We start from the raw sequence: 22575 nt of genomic DNA on the forward strand, positions 1-22575 counted from the left end.
TAAACCTTTTCTCGCTCAATATATTTCTCAAAATAAATAAGTGAATTGAAATCTCTAACATTATAACACGAACCATGTAGATACAGTTAAACATTTTGAAAGATGCCCATGATTCAAGATAGGTACCTAGGCCCCTGATATAGCTAAAGTTTATTGTGCCAACCTGGCCGATAAACACATGTGGGGGTAATTGAAGAGAGGAGAGATAAATGGCTTGGTGAGCCTCGCCTTTCGAGTTCTCGGGTTTCTTGCTTTCTGATGGTCGGACCAGGGTGCAACTGTCTTATCCAAATCCCTGATTTAGCTGGAAAGGCTCACTTCCTGCAAGACATCCCCAAGGAGAAGCTACATGGACCTACCCCGATGCAGCCATGGGTGCTAGAGTAGCCACGTGGAGCCCCCTGTAAGCGCTGAGATGCTTACACGTTCACTGATTTGGCCTCCCTCCTGCAGTCGGCGTCATTGTGTGTGTTTTGTGAGATGGAGGAGGACTTTGTGGACTGGTGTTGGGCATATGGGTTAATGGGTTAATGTTTGACTTGTGGACTTGGGCAGCACTGGGTTGGGATGTTTTCTTGATGCGTACTTACCCTTTATATAAAACTCTCTCTCATACATGAGTTTCTGTGGATTTGTTTCTCTAAAGTATCCAGACTAACACAGCCCCCTAACATCCAGTGTCATTAATATATATATATATATTAATGTATATGTGTGTTTGTGTACACACACACATATACATACACTCACACATACATATTTTAAAGATAGAAAAGCATATGCAAACCCTAAGCCCAAACACAACTCTGTATCTACTGAACTTTGTCTTTTTTCAAACCTATAAACCATATCACAAATCAAAGGGAGAAGCAGATTAGGAATAAGAATTTAATTTCATTGTATCCTTTTAGCTTACAATTCAATTTCTGGCATTATGGAAATAAGGAAATGTGTAGGTGCTCAGAGCTCCTCAAAAAGCACAGACATCCTCAATATTCAAGAAGATGAGAGAAATTGCAACTTTCTCCCCTTTTTAGCAAGTCAACAGAATATGCACTGCACAATATTGTGGGATACCTTTCCATGCTAATAAATCACAGCCTGTGAATTTTCATAAAGCAGAATTTTTTCCAAATTGGACACATCTGCCATTATCAGTATTAGGGAAGCTGAAGTTTGGGATGTCTTTGGTATGATTAGAATATGAAAACATTATTATCCTTGTTATTTTTATTACTAACCTAGTCAAGAAGAAAGACTACCCAGGAACTCAGTTGATCTGACTTTTCAACAAATTTTCCAAACACTTGAACTGCATAGATAAATGATAAGAGGTAATCAAACCAACCAAATTCCCTATGCCCATTGCAGAAACAGTGCTGTTCTTCCTCTCCTCCCAAACAGCAGGCAACTCATTAATGAAATCAGTACAAATAGCTTCAGTCTAGAATTCCTACTCAGATAAGATGGCATGCTTTGGTGGGGATGCCTCATTCACTATCCAATCATTGCCCCCTCCCTACATTAGAATTGCTTAACTTTTTCCAAGTGGAAAAAACACTTCTCATATTTTCCTGCAAGGCCTACGGTATACTTAGCCTAGGTAAATGAAAGAAAACCTTTTACCATATATACTTGGGTATAAGCTGACCCGAATATCAGCCGAGGCACCTAATTTTACCACAAAACTGCATAAAAATGTGCTGAAAAACTCGGCTCATACACGAGTATAGATGGTAAATATTTTTCTATACTTTCTTCGTATTTCTTTTCATCCCAGGTCTAGTACAATGAAGCTCTGTAAACCAGTAGAAGTGATTGATAAGTTGAGATATTTTTGTCCATTAGTTCTTTACCTAGGTAATAAAACAACCAAAACATAACCATTTTCCCTATCTCCACATACTTAAACCTTTCTTTGATGGGCTAATGTGAGTATTCGTGAAAACTCTGGCTCAGACAATCAAAATCTGTAAGTCACGGATGCCGTGATGAGCTTTGCATAATTGGAGAGCAGCAAGCACCCTCCATCCTTCACCTCCTGGGCTCGCCAGTCCTCATGAGCTATTTAAAGTTGAATGTATTTATTTGGAAATCACTCTGCAAACCCTAGGGGAGTAATGCAGTGTTAATGCAGAGAATGTTAACTATAATTACTAAGGCTTATAGCTGTTATACTTAAAAGCAATTAAACTCAAGAGAGCATGGAGTTCTTGTCTTGATGGTAAAGTACTAAAATGTACGTTTCGAAAACTGAAAAAGCAATTCAAGGCCTTGAGGATTTTCCAAGCTCTGTCTTTCTTAGAATGAAAAAAAAAATCGACCCCAATATTCCATCAGAAGCATCACAGCAAGAGAAATGTTCACCCAACCCTTTGAAGAGCAGAGCAGAAAAATGTTGCCCAAGGAGTTTTATGATTAAGCTGAAGATGGGAACACAGGTCCGACAACTTTTGTAACCTATCAGTACCAGACCAAACCATAATAACTACTAAGTCAATTCTGATAATAACAACCTTAGATAGGGTTTCCGAGGCTGTAAATCTTCCTCCAATGGAGCACTTGGTGGATTGTGATGCCCACCTTGAGGCTCATCGAGCCATGAAAAGTACAGACCAAGAAACATCTCACTCTACTTTGTCACTAAGTAGGTTACCCATAAATGCCAGGGTCAATAATGGCATAATTCTCTCATACCCATAAAAGAAGACAAAGTGCTGGTCACCCAAAGACACTCAGTTTCACTTATACAATCAGTCAATAAAGACTTAATCCTTAGAAAAAAAATTAAGGTTGAAAAGAACACACTGTTGGACGCTACGAATGCAAGGCCCTATAATAGCGCCTGGTATTTTAAAGGCTTGTCTGCAAACAAGCAGTCATCTGAATGAGATGTCAACAAGTCCACATGGAAATCTGAAGGTGGGATTGGTATTAGAGTGTAAATTGTGTGAACAGTGGTTTGTAGAAGGATATGGGTCACAGTAGAAGCTCAACATCCCTTTGTAATATCCTCACATGGATTAAGCCTCTCCCTTCTAAACACCATCAAGGGATGTGAATAGCCTTGCTATCAGACAGAGATCACTGTAAAGTTGAGTATGGCAGATATCGTTTACCTTATCATTTGATCTTCCCTTTGACCCATTTTAAAGTTCTTTCAGTTCTTAGTATTTTCTGCTTTATTTTTGATTAGGGGTTTCTATATGTTGTGTACACATTGTAGTTGGTTTTTGTTTGTTTGCTTGCGTGCTTCCTGTTTGTGCTTTATATAACTTTCTGCATATAAAATCCAGGATAGATAGCTCTATCGAGACAGTAATTGAAGAGGGCCATGAGGAGTTAATAAGGAGGAGCATGAAAAGAAAATGTTCTGGAATTGATTGTGATGATGATTGCAAAACTCTTCTTAATATGACTGAACAACTAAATTGTATTATATGTGATGTATATGCCAATAACGCCGTTTTAAAAAATAAGAACAAAATCCCAAAGGAAGCAATCACCAAAGCAGTACATCTTCTAAATTATATACTCTATGCTTTCTGGATCCCACCTATGTGTAGAAAGGAATGAAGTTCTATATAGGTTAATATAGGTTAACTCCTCCACCATCCTGAATTTTGTATGCATCATTTCTACCTTCACAATGACAAAATCTCTTTTCTTCTTTTCTGCCTCTCCCCCCCGCCCCTCATTTTTCCCTCACGCTTAACTCATCTGAAGTTTAATCTCTCGAATACATGGTTCTGAATCAGCAGTCACTGCATCTCTGATGCCCAACATTACGTTTCAATAGGCTTCAGAAATGGCTGTGGCTCCTTCTTGTAATGATGTGACGAGAAAACCTGTCTGGTGAAATGGTGAAGGTTATGGGTTTGGGTTTATGACAGCCCAAGTCCAATTCCAGGCTCTCAAGCTCACCAGCTAGGTACCAGTGGGCAAGTTATTAGTCTCCCGGAGCCTCCCCACGGCCCCGCCGGGATTTCATTTATGCAGTCATCATGGGGATCATGATAATGCTATGTAACTCCAAAAGAATCATATGAGACAAAACACATAAATTGCGCAGAATCATGTCTGGTACAAACAGTGCTTGAGGATTCTCTTTCTTTCCTTTTTGGAAGTAAAAGCGAATGTGAACTCACACATGCTCTAGTCCTCTCAAATTTGAATACTCACTTGATGTGGTTCTCATTTTCACAGAAATGCGAATGAACATCATTTTCTAAGGAACACTTTCAACCCATAGCTATTTGCTCCCTAGGAAGACATTTGACACTAGATGACCAGCTCTTCGTCTAAATGGACCTTCTTTTATGTGCATTATATATTAAGGTTATATGAAAAGAAGGTTGCCATGGATTTTATACGCATGCATACATATAAAGTTAGTGGAAAAATATAATGAAAAGATAATAGAATTTTCCCATGAACTTTTTTCCGTCCCCTCAGGTGTCTGCTTAGCTGCAAGTGTGTTTTTGTTGTATATGCTTGGTCTTTTCTTGGGCCTGCATCTCCCACCTGACTTTGCTCCATCATCTTTTCACACTTGATCTTTCAAGACGGTTAAATGACTAGAGATTTGCAAGGTATCTAAGGTGTTGCACCCCTCCCCCTACCAGCCCCATTACCTCAAAGACATTCTTTCAGGAGTGCCTCGCGTTGTCAGGTTGGTAGGGAGTTTTTAAAAATTAAGACAAAGTAAGTAAAACTCTCTGCTAGACAGATCATCTCTCTCTAAGGGGCCTTTCAATTGCCAACTATTTTATGAAATTGGAGATCCCTCTTTTTACGTTTAATGTTAACTATTATCTCAGATGTCTAGGCTAAACAGTGCCCTAGAATTCTGTATAGAATTCTTCGAGGTTGAAACCAAAGCCCTGCCCTGGTTTGTATACATGTACATGAAAGAGGCAGCATGTAGACTGTGCGTAATACCCACGGGATCCGAGATGGTGTCTTTTTCTATGGCTTCAGTTTTCAAGCAAGTGAGTGTTCCCTTTTAATGTTTCCCAAAGCTACGGTACATAGCTCAGGTCTCGGTGCCTAAGATGAGTTTTCAGAAGTACAGAAGAATCCCTCTGCGTTTCTCCTCTAGAGACCAGTACCTAGGAGCCCTGAGATGAAGTCAAGTTAACCCAGCATTTAAACCAAATGCTACTGGAAATTTGGTGACTAGAGAAACTAATCCCATCCTTTAGGGATTATTCTCAAATGCCAATTTTCAAAACCTTGTCAAAACTGTCCATCACACTGTCCATCCTGTTTCTTTTTCGTTCCTCAATTCTCTGAGGAAATGTTAATGTTGCCTCCCAAAGCACTCACTCTCTGTCTTGGCCTTTAAATCCCATTCTCCCTTTCTGCTGTATCCAAAAGGTCCCATCTAAAGTCATTTTCCTATGTACCAATGGTTTCCAGGGGAAATTTAACAATGTGTTTAACATTTTTGGTTGTTATACCTAGGCAAGACCAGAGATGTTGCTAAACACCCTACAGTACAAGGGACTGATACCATGCAACAAAGAATTGCCCAGCCCTAAATATCAACACGGTGTTTTTATGCAAATCACATACATTCTACATTCCTGGGGGTATTTTCCTTAGCATACTGTGCTAATTCTTTTCACTGGAACCTGAAAAAAATTAGCACTTAAAAAAATACTTGGGTGGAGGGAATGGTTGACTAAAAAGTAGAATGCTTGCTATTTGCCTAAAAATATCGTTAAGCCAAGTTGGAAAAATACTGGTCTCTACACATCCGAACTATAAAGACCTGGTGATGCCACAAACTGCTCTGTGGAGAACGATGGGCTGTCTGCTTCCATAAAGATTACAAGCTTGGAAACTGGATGAGGGAAGTGCTTCTTTGCCCTGTTGGATTACAGTGATTTCGAATCCACTCTAAGGCATTTGTTTTGTTTTAAATAATTTGCCATTACTGGAGTTAGCCTACGTGCCTACACATTGAACGCAGATGATATTAATGATATTGTGCTCTCTTTATAGTTCCAGACCTCCAACTGATTGCACGATTTCTCACTCTGAAACATGGCCTAGCCCAGAGGTTCCCAACCGTCCTCATGCCGCCACCCTTTCATACAGTGCCTCATGTGGTGGTGACCCCCAACCATAACATTATTTTCGTTGCTACTTCATAACTCTAATGTTGCTACTGTTATGAATCGGGCGACCCATAGTTTGAGAACCACCGGCCTAGACGGTTTTCATCTTTCTCCCAAATGTTAACAATTCACTAATTCAGTTATCATGATCATGAATCCCATTTTTCCAGTCTCAGAATCTTGGAATTAGTGTTCTCCTCTCCTTTCTTTGTCCACCACATCCAGTCTAATAGTATAGTTTAACCCTAACTCCCATTGCTCACATTCAGACACTTCCTGATGTTTTCATAGCAAACATGGTTTCATCCCATATTTTACAAATTAGTTATTACCATAACAACCTAGCAGAGCTCTTTACTTTCAGCTACCCCCTCCCCATTTCACAAACACATACACACATGCAATCAGTCCATCCTACGTGAAGTTGCTAGAACAGGCTTCCTCAAGTAGTAGTACATTACAGCACGACCTCATTTAACAACAACAAAAAATTGCTGCTATCCCATTGAGCCAGGTAGTCCTTATTAAGCCCTCACTATATCCAAGGCCTTTTCTCAGTTTAGATACTCTGTTCTCTCTCATGTATATCTCAAGCCACTTTACGATTTCAACTCACTGTCAAATCTCTTGCGACCTTGTCCCTTGTTCAGCGTAGATACAACTCCTAAAAATTACCTTATCTGCAACCAGTATCACTGTTCATTATATCTAGAAACTCTGGGATAGGAATAGGCTTGGTTATGCATTATTTTCACCAAAAATCACATTTTAAAAATGTCTCTATCAACGTTCCAGAATTCCACTTCCTTCAAATGCTATCAGACTTCCTATGAAAATGATCACCCTTGTATTAGATTCTGATGGATTCTTTCATTCATTAACTAAATATTAACTGAATGTTTATCATATGACAGACTCTCTTCTTTATAAGCAGCGATACATGGGGAAGCAGACAAAACCCCAATCTTATGTGAGAGTTTCTTCTTCCTCGATATCTCTTTTATGTTCAAGTTCTAATTTATTTTTCAGGACATTTTTGACGACCAGTTAATGTCAAATAATTGTCAACTACAGGTATAAAATTCGGCAGAGGAGAGCTTAGCTACAACACTACAAATAGAAAAATGGTACACAAGAACAATGTAACGCATTGACTTTATTTCTCCAAGTTAAGGTACAGGTTTCAAATCACTGCTGTTCAGGGATAAATTCTAACAGAAGAATCATGAAATAGGGGAAAATGAACAGCAGGAAGGCAAGCCCTTATGGAATAAGGGAAATACTCAAGCTCCATCAATCATATTTTCCCATTGCACTTCTGCAATAATTTGAACCCATTCCCAAGTATTTGGCAGATCTCTTAACTCCCTTCTGACTCAGGGAAATCTGATCCTTGCAAACGAATACCACGTGATGGTATGTCTTCCCTTCTCCCAACAACTGTGGGTGCCTTTCAAACTTCTTTTTAAGTATAGCTATATACAAAACTAGTTCTGGGGCCTTTAAAGCTACTTATTCATATCAACCATTTGAAAGGAAGAGACTAAATTCTTGACCTCCATTTCTCTTCACTGGGGGATAAAACACAGACTGGATATTCTGAAGTTGTGAGATCTGAGTTTTCTTCCTAAATGGATCACAAACAGTCACCTAATCTGTCTGCCCTTGAATTTCCTGACACTTGCAAGTTTCGGTGGGGGATATAATATTTAGAATACACGTTTTAAAGGTTAGAAAGATAGATTTTTAGGTGATGGAGGAAGACTAGGAATGCTGGCTGAATGAAGACCAACATATAAGCAAGCTCACTGGCTACAGGGTATCGGGAGTAATGATTCAGAGTGAGCTCAGGTGCCCCAGAGGGCATTCCTCACCGTGCCTCCTTTTCATCCGCTTTTCTACTTTCCAAAGCTCTAATGAATTCTCTGCTCCCCTCCTTCCTACCACTATTTATATGTTCCTCCATGAGCCTGCGGTAATTTCACTTGATTTGATTTAGTCTCAACCAGAAGCCCCTGGCTCCAAGTAAGAGTTCACGCTGAAGCAATTTGGTAACACTACCCTGGTATTAGCAGGCTGCCTCTATTCATCGCCAAGAGGCTGTGGTACACTGGTGGATAGTAAAAGAAGTGAAGAGTAGAAAACCACCTCAAGAAATTGACTACTTCAGGAAGGGACTTTATGCTCTAAAGGGGACTAAAGAGAATTCCACGGGATTCCAAGTTGGGAATTTCAAAAGCCAAAATCCTAGGAAAGGCTGAGAAAATTGAGTTCCGAGATGTCATTCCAACTCTATTGGGGGTGGGGACAGATTTTCTTTACCTGCTAGGTGGAGCAGCAACTCCTTCAAAGAAAATATGCTGCCGTAAGTATGGGAAATTCTGAGAGGAAATGTTCTTCTAAAAAGCCAACGATTAATCAGAACACTCTAAAGGATTTCTGAGTGGCTATGCACTTTATCTGAATTCCTATCAGCACTCTAAGTGCACAGCTAATTCGCACTCAGAGTTTTCAACCAAATTCATGATCTACAATAACTCATTGTACATGAATTTTATCTCCAGAATCCTATTGTTTTTTGAAAATTATCTTCAAGTATTAGATATCTATACATGTTTCCACTGAGTGCTCTTGGGAAGAAGACTGGCTACGCCACACTCAAGTAACATGACGTCTTGAGAGAAGGGAAGAAGAATGGGGGGGACAGGAGGGAAATGATATGAATTTCCTCTTGGAAAATCGAGTGGACTGCAAGAGAACCTTAGAAAACGCACGGGCTTCCAGCAAGAGATAGCAGTGTGATGTCCTCACTGGCCATCTCAGTTCAGAAAAGGTTACCTATTTGAGCCCCCCCCCCCAGTGCCTCTGGTTGCCATTCCAGTCGAAAGCCAAATAAAAAGGCTCGTCAGCACTTTCTGCCAGGCTTTCCACACGCCACTCTGTCCCTTCCTTTGCACGCCACACTCAGGAAGCAGCCACCCACAACATCTTCCTTCTTTGATCTTGCCAAAGCCTTTTTCCCACCATCCCTGAAACAATTACCCATGCAATGGCTCAGCTCTGGAGCATCATAAGAGAACAGCCAGCTAGAAGCCTGGGCTGCCTTCAGCCTTGTGAGTGGATATGCCAGGCATCTGTCGAAAGTTTCAGTGAGGTCAAATTGGTGGGGGATGAAGGGAGGGGGGTGCTTTCTGAATGAGAGAATACCATGTTTGCCGCAGGACACAGAGTTCTTTTGACTTGCAGTTTAATGAGCCTCCACTTCAATAGGACCTACGTGCCCCGAAAGATAAGGGCAAGGATGGAAATGCACCATTTACCTCGGCTGGCTGCCTGCTTCAGAAGCTGCAGATCAAGGCCTGGAACATAATGACTCACCAGGAAAAGTGGTCTGATTTTTAGCTGGAGTGCTCTCCCTTTCCCAGCAAGACACCTTGGCTATCAGCAGGGCACGGTGCGTGAAAGCATCTGGGATGAACTTGGAAAGCATAGAATGGGTTTTCTGTAAACCAGAAGCACCGTTGCAGTGCAATGATTGGGGAACACTGAGTGTAGAGTACCATAGGAAAGACACTTAATGGGATTAGAACGAGGGAATGGATTTCAGAAATCTCCCTAACTGAAGACTTTAGAAGGACAAACAGATGTTAAGTGTCCGCAGATTGTTTACATAGTTCTCTATCTTTCCCTGCATCATTTTTATGCAATCAGAAATATTTACTGGAGTGACCGTGATTTCTGGAGACTGAGAAAATAATTCCTAAATAAAAGGCCCAATTTGAAACTCTGATTTGCTACAAGTGGACTAGGACGATTTTCCCTGGACGAACTAAATTCTAAAAATAAAAGGGGGTTAATGCGGTGCCTTTTATAAACCAGAACTAAATAATTATTTCCTTTACAGCGTAAGTGTAGATCACCTAACATATCCTTCAGCTTTCAAAACATGACTTTAAATGAGCTCTTGCCAACAGACAGACTCTTAATTTCTCCATTCATTCAAACCAATCTTAGTTTATAAAGGAACCCCTGGTGGCATGATGAGTTATGCATTGGACTAGTAGCGCCAAGGTCAGTAGTTTGAGCCGATCATCTGCTTCATGAGAGAAAAAAAATTAGGCTTAGATTTACAGCCTCAAAATTTCAACGGGTAGTTCTATTCAGTAAGAAGCGGATGCTATGAGTTGAAATCAACTTGATGACACTGAGCTTTAGTTTTGTTTTTGAGTTGGGGTTATAAAAAAAAAAGCCCTGGTAGCACTGTAAACTAGGCATCAGGCTGCTAACCATCAGGTCCATAGTCCAAACTCACTAGCTGAGACTGTCTGCTTCTGTATGAAGCGCTGGGTAAGTGTTGAACTGCTAACTGATGCTTAGCTCTTCAAATACACCAGGCACCACTAAATCACCAGCTGCTCCCATAAAGATTGACAGCTTCGGCAACCCTAATTTGGGTCGCTATGAGTTGGAATGGACTCAATGGTAGTAGATCCAGTTTAGTTTATAAAAGTTTACTTATTTTGTAAATGAGTAACAATGAAGGAAAATGTCTCATTTTCCTCAGTAAGAGAAACAGAACTTCCAAACCATTAAGACGCCATATGAAACTCTTACTAGGTGAGTTCCACAGTTTCTCCAATTATAAATGTTACCCAAGGAAGAGTGAGGCTCAATCAGGGTTATCTGACCCACAGAAGAAAAGCAAAAATCCAATGAGTAATCCTTATATATACTTGAGGATGAGGAAAAGGCATAGTCTCCTTGGAACACTATAAGGGAGATACTGGAAATCTAGGAGCAAACCCAGCTCTGATAAGCTGCTGAAAAAGGAAAATAAGAACCAATCGATTTTCACGTAGAGGTGGTTTCAAGCCTAGCATTGTTCGATAAGCACTAGACTGCTAGCTGCAGGGTCAGCAGTTCAAACTCATGAGCTACTCTGTGGGAAAAAGATAAGGCTACATACTTGTTTAAAGATTTACAGCCTCGGAAATCCTATAAAGGGTGTGTAGCAGTCAGGATCAATTGGATGGCAATGGGTTTTGGGGAGGGTTTACAGGTGATCTGGTGTGAGTCTGGAAGGCATTGCAAGGCCTCTGAGATTCTGTGTGTGGAAAATAGGGCTCAGAACTGGTTCTAAATGGTTCAGTGGCCAAGGGCGCGTACACTTTGCATAGTAAGCAAGTCTCTTCTGAGAGGGATTTTGACCTGTGTACAAAAGAGTCTTTTGCACAAAGATGGCAGCCAGCACACATTCAAAGCAGCCCATTTAGATGCCATCTCGGAGCAGGGCTCTACTCCCTATTCCCTAGCCCAGTTAAGATGCCATGCGCAAAAGATGTGGTTACTCTGCATTTCTTAGGTTCTATTGGCCACGACTGAACTCTTTTGAACTCGTTTTAAGCTCTGGTAGAAAGCAAAGGAAGTATATGATGCAAACCACATAAGTAGACATAAAACCGTTTAAGATTTTTAAAGGTGAATAATTAATTTGCTCAGTTGACATATCTAGTCACTGGATTCCATTGTTCAGTACTAGCTTGGTACTGAGAACTTCCTCTTTATATTGTAAATCAATATATTTTAGGGCTAGCCCTCAAAAAACTACTAAAAATCTCTGAAGCAAATGCCCAGAAAAGTCTCAGAAGCATGAAACTAGAATTGTATTCCCGGCAAATCTTTCAGTGAGGGTTTCCTGATGGGAACCACAGAAGAACATCTTTTCTATAAGCATATATTTCTTTTCATGATCAACAACCAGAACCCACTGTGATTCCAGACACGGCAAACCAAGATGGTTCAGAGCCCTTATTTCCACCTCACCCTCCCTCTATCTGGATATGCCCTCTACTTAGAGGGTATGTATGTATGTATGCATGCATGCATGCATGTATGTATGTATGTATGTATGTATAAATGTATGTTTGTATAAATATATGCCAAAATTAAAAACCGTCTGGGCCAGTTTCTCGTAGTCTGCTGAAAAGAGGGGCCCTTTTAAAAATAAAATGAAAAGATGCAGAGGTTAGTAAAATTGAACCTGCGCCCACATTCTCTGTTTGGAAGCTGAACCAAAGGATGATTCACACAGGGAGGCAGGCAGCAGGATCTAGGGAATGAAGAGTCATGAGATTCCCGTTTTATTCTTGGCTCTACCCAAGACTTGCCATGTGACCACCAGAAGCTATTCCTTTTCCATGGGTCTCTTCGTTTTCTCTAAAAGATCCTCATCTTATCTCCATTCAGTAATGTACTCTGCAATTCTCTAGCACAAAGGGAAGGCAAGGCAAGAGATGAGGCGTTTTTATCAGAAGACTAAAGGGCATGCTAAGTTCTTTAGATCCCGACATTGAACAAATCTAAGCACCCCTCATTTTCAATTATGTATTTTTATGTAGACAATAGATGAAGGAGACCATTAACCTAATCTTACATGGTCTGATGTTTAACACAAACAATTCAAGAAAAGGGGCATTGTGGGTTAGATGGCATTACTTATTTTAAAAAATATAGCCTCACAACCTAGCTCCAATAAACATTTTTATACACAAAAAAATGAAAGAAAAGAGACTTCTAGGAAATAGAACCATTCTCACCAAATGAGAAGAAGTAGTCAATGAATAAAAGGTAGGAAATATACCTTACAGACAATGGCCAGAATGCTAAAGATTTATTCATGAAAGACCTTTTTGTCTCAAATTAAAACATTCTCAACTTGTTATAAAGAGGCTATATTTTCCCTTAATATAACTCACATTTTATAAGGGAAGTCAGTGGAATGTGACATTTTCTTTACCAAGTTACATTTCATCATCATTCTTTTGCTCAAACACACCCATTCTCTGAAGTGCAAAACATCTACAAACAGTTTCTATCTCTGTATTAATCCAGAACTATGACAACCGACACCCAAGATTAATGATAAAGCAAGCAGCGAGAGTTCTTCCTACTTTACATGAACACAGTTTAGTGTTGCAAACCAGTCAAAAATCTACATCAAGACTAATCAGATACACATTCATTATATAGTTGCTTAATAGTTTCGGGGCCTTAGCATTCGTCAAGGGAATGATCCATCCTTACACCCAAATAAGAGTTTCTCCCCACCACAAAACCACATGCCAGAACCAAGAACCAGGGCACCACACAGTTTGGGGCCAGTATATTCTCCTGACACAAACTATAAACTGCTCCTGTCCTCAAAGCACCTGGTAAAGCAAATAGCTCATTTTTCACCTGAGAGGACAGTGATTTCCCACCGAGCTTGGGGAGCCAAGGACCATTCTGATGTCAAAATCCTTACTTTATCTGGGATAATTTTATAGTTAACCCAAAATAAAGCTTACTGTCACAGGCTTAAGGCAATGCTTAGCACATAGTGAGTACTGGATTAGACGTAGATGAGGAGGGAAGCTTATTATATGAATGAGCCCTCCCTCCTTGACTTTGGTGATTTCCTGTTCTAAAAAAGGAAGAACGTGCAGGGAAGAAAAGAGAAAACAACCTCCCTACATAGAAGTCGTCTCTAGCACCTTCCTGGTGGTACAGCTGCCAGTTCACTGAAATAAAGAGCCCAGTGCCTGTGGTTTGCTGGCTTCCGCACCTTCCACACACACATGTGATCTAAAGACACCATACCTCTTCTTCCAGCTTTACCACCTTGGCTTGGGCGTTGCTGAGGGCCTGGTCTCGAATTTCAATGTGTCGCCTTTGGTCCTCATTGGCGGAACGGACAGTGATCAGCTCAGCTTCCAGCTTCTCCTTCTCCCGCTGACTTTCTTTATCTATCAGGATATGACATATCAATGTGGACATCCTGGAAGAGGCTCAAAGTTTAAGAACAAGGGCACTTAATATCTACACTCTATCACATGTTGTAAACAGTGAGTTTTGTTACCATCTTATGCTCTGTCACAAACTTGCTGTGTGTATTCCAAAAATCAATTAACAATAGTTGTTGTGCACAGTCAGAAAGAAAACCTAAAATCTATTAAGAAAAGTATATTAAAAATCACTACACAAAGAAATATATACACATGTATGTTTAGAAATGTAGACTTGTCAACTTAATTTTTCAAAAAAGTCTTGCATTGGGGAAAAAAATGAGTCCATAAGGGTTTTCTCATTGTTGCATCATGACCAAGTATCAAAGAGATCTGAAACTTATATTTAGTACAATGGATAAAAACTGAAAATGCAAAGAGACATTATTTCAAGTCTATTAAACAACATCGCCTTCTTTAGGGAAAGCCTAAATCAATAGTACCATTTAATCTCCTTTATCTCATAATCTTCTCTTGGAAAATCAATGCCTTTACAATGAGTATGGGTCTGAGATAAAACTGGAAGCCATGTTTGGGTGGAGCACTGGCAAGAACACAACAGATTCAGCGGGGAATATAGCAAGTTTCGAAGAATATAGACACCTCTTTTACCTCGGGGAGGGGTGAGTCCTCTACTTGGAAAATATTTTCTCCTGAATCAGCAGAGTGAAGCAAATACTTATAGAGTTTAGAAATTTAGACAAAAAATTTTAAGGCAATCTGTATGTGTGTGTATGTTATTAGATCCATGAAGTATATTTTCAACTCATAGCAACTGCCAGTGGGCCTAGTTTATACAGTGATCAATAAATCCAGTGACATATTGCATTGGGGAACTATACTGTACAAGACATATTTAAAGGTTAAAGAGCAAAGGTGTCAACTTGATTAAGTTGTGCCTGATTCAAGTCATGGTATTTTCAATTGCCTTATCTCAGGGAAACTGAACAAGAATTGATGTCTTTGAAATATGGTATCAGAGAAGAATATTGAAAATATCATGGATGGCCAGAAGAACAAATAAATCTATTTTGGAAAAACAGTCAGAATGCTCCTTGGAAGTAAGGAAGGCGAGACTTCATTTCATTTATTTCTAACATGTTATCAGAAGGTACCAGTCCCTGGAGACGGATATTGTGTTTGGTAATGTAGAGGGTCAATAAAACAGAGAAAAACCCGTAATGGGATGGATGGAGCACTGTAGCTAGAATGGTAACCTCAAACACAGGAGCGAGTGCGAGTGTCTACATTTCACTTCTTTTAAAACAGGAATGACGACAGTGATCATGATCATGATCAATAATTATAGAGAACCTGAAGCTTCGAACCACGCCTTTCTTTGTGATTTGACGGATTCTGGCTTGTACTTCTTCTTCTGTATATTAGTTTTTAGAATAAGTTTGAGATTCACCTGATGTATAAAATTAGGAATTCTTACTTTCTGAATCCAGTCTTGTCTTACACTCAAACCGATGGTTTTGATTCCAATTTGAAGGTAAAGTACCTTTTTTCTGGAGATGCATACAATTTGTAGAAAAAACTGTAATAGGGGCAGCCTCACCAGCCTCTTCACTCTGACTTTACATACCTATTCAGATATGTGTTGGAAGGAAATAAATATTTGCTCTGTTGCTTATCAGGCATTGTGCTGAATGCTTTTGGATATATATCTCACTGAATCCTCACTATAACCATACAAGGATGGTATTATTCACTTCTCTATTTTGCATTTGAGTAAACAGAGACCTGGAGAGGTGACATCACTTGCATAGGGCCTGTGATGGGTAAACAAATAATGGAGCCCATATTTAAGCCCAGATTGTTCTAAACTCCTTCTATAAACTCTGGCCGCCTTCCTTCTCCTAGGATTGGTCCTCTTTAGAATTGCTGGGGCACATTTGCTAAGAAGGCTTTTCAAGGGGGGTTTCTTTCTTTTCCTCCTGCCCCAGTTCCCACTATACAGGCCCCTGCCAATGCTCGATGGCCAAAGAAAGTAAGGAGGCCAAGAATCCTGCCTTCTTCTCTTCCTCGTTGATGGAGTTTCCTTTTTCTTTTTCAGGCCATTTGACAGTCTTTCCCCCGGCGATGAATGCAGTTTGATCTACTAACTGACCACATTTTATAAAGCAGCAGAGGAGCTCCTAGGACACCTGAAATAGCATCCCCACACAGAGAAGAGTATCAACAAGAAGTTCAGGGCAAGACTCCATATTTTGTTTTGTTTTATCTTGGGAAGTTGCCACCCTCTTTCAGCCAGTGAGCTAGCTTCCAGGGTAACTGTGACACTACAAAAGCAACTTTACCACTAAGCAATGTACACTAGGCACTGATGACATGAGAAACACTGCATTCCTTCCTCTAAGATATACTGACAAAGGAGCTGGAGGAGCGCGGAAGGAGGAAGGGAACATAAAACCAAAAAAACAAACAAAACCAAAACAAACAATACAATACCAAAACAAAAAGAATTCCGTTCTAAAGCCAGAGCACCAGTGAACAGCCCAGGAAGAGAGGGCAATATTCTTAGTGAAGATCAAACACACTTGTATGAATGCTGACTGGAAGCTGCAGGGAATGACTTTAAAGAGTTATTTGGAGGCACAGCAAAGATGACGACTTCTGAGTCCCCACCAAGCACAACTGTATCTTGGAAGTACACAGATAAGAGAAATACAGTGTGGGCATCTGTAGACACGAGAGCAGTTCATCCATTGTCTCCTACCTCAACCCCAACTAACTCTCTATTTACTACACATAAATTGGAATAAAAATTAGATATGGTCTACTACAGTGGTTCTCAACCTTCCTAATGCGGTGACCCTTTGATACAGCTCCTCATGTTGTGGTGACCCCTCAACCATAAAATTATTTTTGTTGCTACTTCATAACTATAATTTGCTACTGTTATAAATCAGGTGACCACTGTGAAAGGGTAGTTCGACTCCCAAAAGGGTCGAGATCCACAGGTTGAGAACTGCTGGTCTAATGGGACAGAGTATACTACGGACTGATAAAAGAAGAGGGTCAATTCATTGTCTGGCTCCTAGGAGGATTTCTAGACAAAGGACGCCCTATGATATGAGTAAGAAATAGCTCTGACCTCTTCCACATCTTCCAACCCTGCACCAGAGTGATTCTTATTGGTTCAGTTAATAGCAGTGGCTCCTCTCTAGTTCCCCTTTCAATATGCAGGTTAATCTCGTCTCTACCAGAGTCAGCCTAAGAAGTTGGAGCCCTCTAAGAAATTTTCTTCAGCATTAAGGAACTGGATGTTCCCGAAGGTCTTTTTCTTCAACTAGCCATGATAAGAGCAGAGAATTAGAGCTATTTCTCTGATTTAAAACAAAATGAGCAATGTTGGTGAGAGTAGATGTTGTGGAAAGCAGCCAGCTTGGCCTAGACAGAAAAGAACAGAACCTTCTAAACTTCATTCCTGAACAGAAAAAAATAATCTCTAAGATGATATTGTCAACCCTGGCTATTCTAGAAGGCTTTACTTCCATTAGCTCGTTAATACTTGCTCCCAAAGCTTTAATACTTACTTTTGGCAAAGAGCTGAGAGATGGTTTTTCTGGTATCCTCTGACCCCTCATATTCTTTCTCCGCAAGTTGCTTGTTGGCAGTCTCTAGACGTTCTGTGGAATTTGGAGACAATCAAACTTCCAAGCACATGCTGTTTGTCCTCTAAATACTGACCTTTGACCAACAAGTCCTCTTCTCCTTGTTAAGGAGAAATGAGTGACACAGACATAGGTATGCAAATGAAAGCAGACCATCGTGAGGACAGAGACGCTGAGTAAGTAATACTTCCATGCCTCACAGACAAAACTGGAAGTGTAGACTTCTCAATGCCAATAAAGGAATCCATCCTTTAGTATATAACAATATATTTTATCAACTAGGAAAAGGAGCATAAGCGTTATAAGGTATGTAACACCATATGTCATGAGACCGTGAATAGCAGATAGTATGAAAACAAGTAAGCAAATCAACAAAAGCACGCAAACACAAACCTGTTGCCATGGAATCAATTCCAACTCGTGTTTGACTCAGCCCCTTCCTTTCACAGATAACCACAACTCCCAAATTAGACAATTACTTTCCCATGGTCCTTAGTGGTGAATGCGTTGGAGGGGATTAAAAGAAGAAACATATCTTACTGTCTTCAATATTTTCATATAAAGGTAAAGCTAAAGGGAGGGAGTTCCAGAAGTGACAATTTGCAGACATCGTCATTTTAAGCTTGCACAGCCCAAAGACCTCCCTTGAGCTAAAAGTATACAGCAGGGTTCTCCACCTGTGGGTCTCAACCCCTTTGAGGGGGTTGCGCGATTCCTAACAGTAGCAAAATTACAATTATGAAGTAGCAATGCAAATAATTTTTTTTTGGAAAATAATTTTATGATTCGGGGGGGGGTCACCATAACATGAGGAACTGTATTAACGGGTCGTGGCATTAGGAAGGTGGAGAACTGCTGCTATATAGGAAGTGAGAAAAATGGTGGAAGCAAAGTAGGTGAGTCCCAAAGAAATACTGCTTGATTCACACAGCAGTTCATCTCTCTGAAAGAGATTCAGATGAACCTCTCTACTTTGAGGGACTATGAACTCACTATTGCAGTAAAAAAACAAAAACACAACAACAACAACAACAACAAAATATCCTAGCCATAGCAGTGGGTTAGATCGTCTCTTAGGAGCTCACCAATCCTTTGGAAGTAGAAAGAAGAAGCCCATTGATTCCCTCACCTCTTAGATCCCTGTTGAAGTCATGCATCCTACGAATCTCCCCCTCGAGCTTGTTTCTCATAGCCTTTTCCAGAGCCTCCCTTTTGGAGGATGACTTCACAAGATTCTCATATGCCTCAGAGATACGCTGGATTTCGCTTTCCACCTGAAAAGAAAAGAAAAGAAAAGACGGTGGTCAATGTAGGAAATTGATGGGCCAATGAACTAAAATTAAATGTGCAAACCCTCAATGGAAGCTTCTCCCAGGGCTTTCTAGATGGCCAGGAGACAAATATAACACAGATGAAAAAGATGTTTGAAGGAGATTTCGAAGTTCAGCTTTAACTCACTGTTTCATTTAATTTTCTCAGTTTAAACAAACAAACAAATGAACAAAACACATTTTCTGTCTTCAATGATGAGAGTAAGACAGAGGTAATTTCATAAATATAGCTATAAATGATTCAAATTTTAACAAGAAGTTCTCTGAGGTGTCAAGTATTAATACTGAAGTATGTAGGACGTTTTTCCGCAGAGCATCTGAAGAACTTTACACATGCTGTCTTCAACTTGTTCTGCTATCTCCTTAGGCAAGGAGTCCTCTCTCGAGCATTAAAATACAGTAAAGTTCCATGGCTGTCAAGTCAATTCTGATTTATAGTGACCATACAGGGACAGAGAAAACTGTCCCTAGTATTCCCAAGGCTGTGCATCTTTCAGGAGGCAGACTGCCACATCTTTCTCCTGCAGAGCAGTAGGTAGTGTGTTCAAACAGACAACTTTTCAAAAGCGCTGCCAAACACTTAATCATTAAGCTACCAGGAAAGCTTTTCTCCATCTTAGTGTAAAAACAATTAAAGTGCCTTTCCAAAAAACCAAGTCGGTAGCAGAGATGAGCCTTAAGAATCTTAAGGCCAAGTCTCATCGAACAGTTCAGCTGAATTTAGCAAGCACGAGAAAGATGAGGCTTTCTGTCCCGGGAGAGACTTATATCCATGCAAAAACTGCGTAAGGTCACTATAAGTCAGAGTCATCTAGGCAGCAGTGGGTATTACTTGCAAGATTCCTTTAAAGTACTTTTTGGCATGTAACTCTGATTGGGGAGTGGTTCTGCATTGGGCTACAATCCACATGGTCGGCAGTAGGAAACCACCAGCAGCCCTCAGGGAGGAAGACTGGGCTTTCTACTGTAAACAGTTACAGTCTCAGAATCCCACAGGGGGTTACCCGGAGTCAGCATGGACTCGAAGGCAGTGAGTGTTTGGTTTGGGTGAACTATGAATGAGGACATTAGTTTTTCCCTCAAGGAGCTTGTAGTCTAATCAAGTAAAACCATACAGGAATGGACACATTACTAAGAGAAATCATAAGAGTTTCATAAAGTGCAGAAGAAGATGGGGTTATTCCTGGCTGGAGATAAGAAAAGTGGACAGAATTTCAATGAGGAGGTTGCACTTGAGTTCCACTAAAAGATGGGTCAGGTTTCAATATACAGAGGTGAGAGGAAGGATATGCTATTCTGAGTAAGGCAATGCATTTCAAGAATGACTAGTAGTTTAATTTGGCTGGACACCCTGGGGTACACAGAGGAAAGTAGGTGAGATCTAACTGCAAAGATAGTTTGGAGTCAGATCATAAAAGGGCCCTAATGCCAGGCATCTTGGACTTTAACCTCATAGTCAGTGGGAAACCAGTACAGACTTTTGAACAGAAATTAAGGATCAGAGTTATGTTTTATGATAGATTGTAAATCCTTTAAGATGTGGGGGGAAAGCAACAACAATGAGCAAGGCTCTTACTCTCAATCAGCCAGAACCAGGAGAAAAAGTATGCACACAATAACTCCAGGGTCTTTTTGTAACCAACAGAGTTTCACTGCCTGCACAAATAATAACCACAGAGATGTTTGCATATCATTTGCCTAAGACAAATAAGCCCAATGCCCTATTGTCAAGCAATGTTCAGATAAAATTTGACTTCCATAACCATTCTGAGCACCAACCACACTCCATCCTACCCCAATTAAAAAGTTTTCTTTTTGGTGAAAATATACACAACAAAGCATATATCCATTGAAGATTTTCTACCTACATGATTTTGGTGACCTTGGTTAAATTCTTCACATTCTGTCACCATCTTGCTATTTCTACTTGCATTGTTTCACTGGGCCCCACGCAATGGCTAAGCCACTAGGACCTACATCAAAATGTTCCATAATTTTGCATTCCTTCTCAATGACTGCACTACCTTCTACTACAGTAAGGTACATTTTAGAGAGAAATACCAGATAGCGTTAGCCTACTAACTGCAAGGTGATTGATGCAAACTCACCAACCCTTCCATGGAGAAAGATGAGACTGTCACACACACACACACAGAGAGTCTCGGAAACAGTGTACACGGTTGCTATGATCAGAATCGAGTAGATAGCATTGGGTTTAGTTTGGAGACTGAGAGAAAAGTAGTGGTTCTAATCTCATTTGTGGATAGGTTGTCTTTATTGTGTGAAACAGGCAGGATCAGAGGAGGGTGTGCCTCTTATCAATCTCTTTGATGCTATAAAAGAGATTATAGAGCAAGTACAAGCAAAGATGGAATAAGAAAGATGTCAAGACAGGCCACAAGGAAATCTCGAAGGATCAGGAAGCAGAAGTTGAAGAGACAAGGACAGAGTGTCAACAGAGAAAGCCATTTTCCAGACAGGTAGCTTAGCTCTAAATCCAAACATCTTTCCTCCTCAATTGTGATACAGTAAACTTCTGTCTGTTAAAGCCGTCCACTGGTGAGACTTCTGCGAAAATAGCCATAGAGAACTGAGGCCCAACAGCTCAGAATCAACCTGGTCCCGCTCCTACCATTATGCCCAAGAGTGGTCTGCCTGCAAAGAAATGAGGCTTACACCACAGAAAAGAGCAGACTTGAAAGTGTTTTTCTCCTTGCAGATGGCGCCAAGACAGCAACACAGAAGGTGAAAACTGACGAAAGGCATTTAGAGACAAGATCTGCAAGGCCGGTGCTCCAAGAAGCTTTGACTCCATCAAGTTCTGGGGATGGAAAATAAATATTTCCATTTGTAAGAGCAGGTTTGGCATTGGTCTGTGATGGGCAGCCTTTAGAGTGCAAGGGTGTCCAGTCACTCCCAAGCATGCAGCACCTGGTAGGTGGTGTCTTGTCTTTATTCAGGTGGTTCAAAGTACGACTTCAAATTCTTACTTTTTCCCCTGTGTAAAGGCTGCACCATTCAGACAGGCAAGCTGCATATCTCTCAAAAGGCTCTTCCAGGCAAGGAAGTCACAGAAAGGCATTTTCAATGTTTCTTTTTATTGCTGGGGGTGGTAGGGGGAGTGGTCGCGTGCTCTGGGAAGAAGGTGGATGGCAATGGGTTTTCTGACTTAGTCTATGACAATGTATTATCCTCCCATGTCTTGGGTCTCCCCCCGCCCGCCACCCCCGGACGAGCTGACATCTCCTATTTTATACTCCCCACTTTCCCTTTGCTCTTCTACCCACCTGTCCCTCTGAATCCACTATAGCATTGGATTAGTCTTCACTTCTAACACCCTAACTCGTCCAATTATTCTTATTTGAAGCCTATTTCCCTACATTGGCTGATCGGGCCTTCCAACATCAGGGATTAGCAGATGCCTCTTGATAGTATTTTCTCACCCAAACAAAGCATTCTGCTCTGCTCTTTTCCTGTAGTCCACCTTCTCAAAACAAACAAAACAACCCCCCCAAAACACAAACCACCATAGATCTCTTTGCAAAATTGCCCGAGTTACTCCTTTTGTTATTACATCAACTATGGGATAGGGACCATGTTCATCTGCTTCTAATACATAAACATTATCAATGTATTGTGCTAACGTAGGGGGAGGTTTGTTAAAATGAGGAACTGA

The 22575-nt window shown here is 40.5% G+C and overlaps 1 protein-coding gene across 2 annotated transcripts in view; it reads right to left on the reverse strand.

Moving 5' to 3' along the window:
- Positions 1-22575, reverse strand: part of AMOT (angiomotin) — a 64312-nt gene that overhangs the window by 13843 nt on the left and 27894 nt on the right. For both annotated transcript variants that reach the window (XM_045298565.1, XM_045298564.1), the window contains exons 6-8: positions 18698-18842; positions 17491-17583; positions 13764-13909 (exon numbers count right to left, since the gene is read on the reverse strand). In XM_045298565.1, the coding sequence (XP_045154500.1) occupies positions 13764-13909; positions 17491-17583; positions 18698-18842 (384 nt within the window). The remainder of the gene's footprint in view (positions 1-13763; positions 13910-17490; positions 17584-18697; positions 18843-22575) is intronic.

The sequence above is a fragment of the Echinops telfairi genome, unplaced genomic scaffold (genome assembly GCF_000313985.2).
Source record: "Echinops telfairi isolate 266 unplaced genomic scaffold, ASM31398v2 ScPeMD7_7427;HRSCAF=8465, whole genome shotgun sequence".
NCBI classification, from domain to species: domain Eukaryota; kingdom Metazoa; phylum Chordata; class Mammalia; order Afrosoricida; family Tenrecidae; genus Echinops; species Echinops telfairi.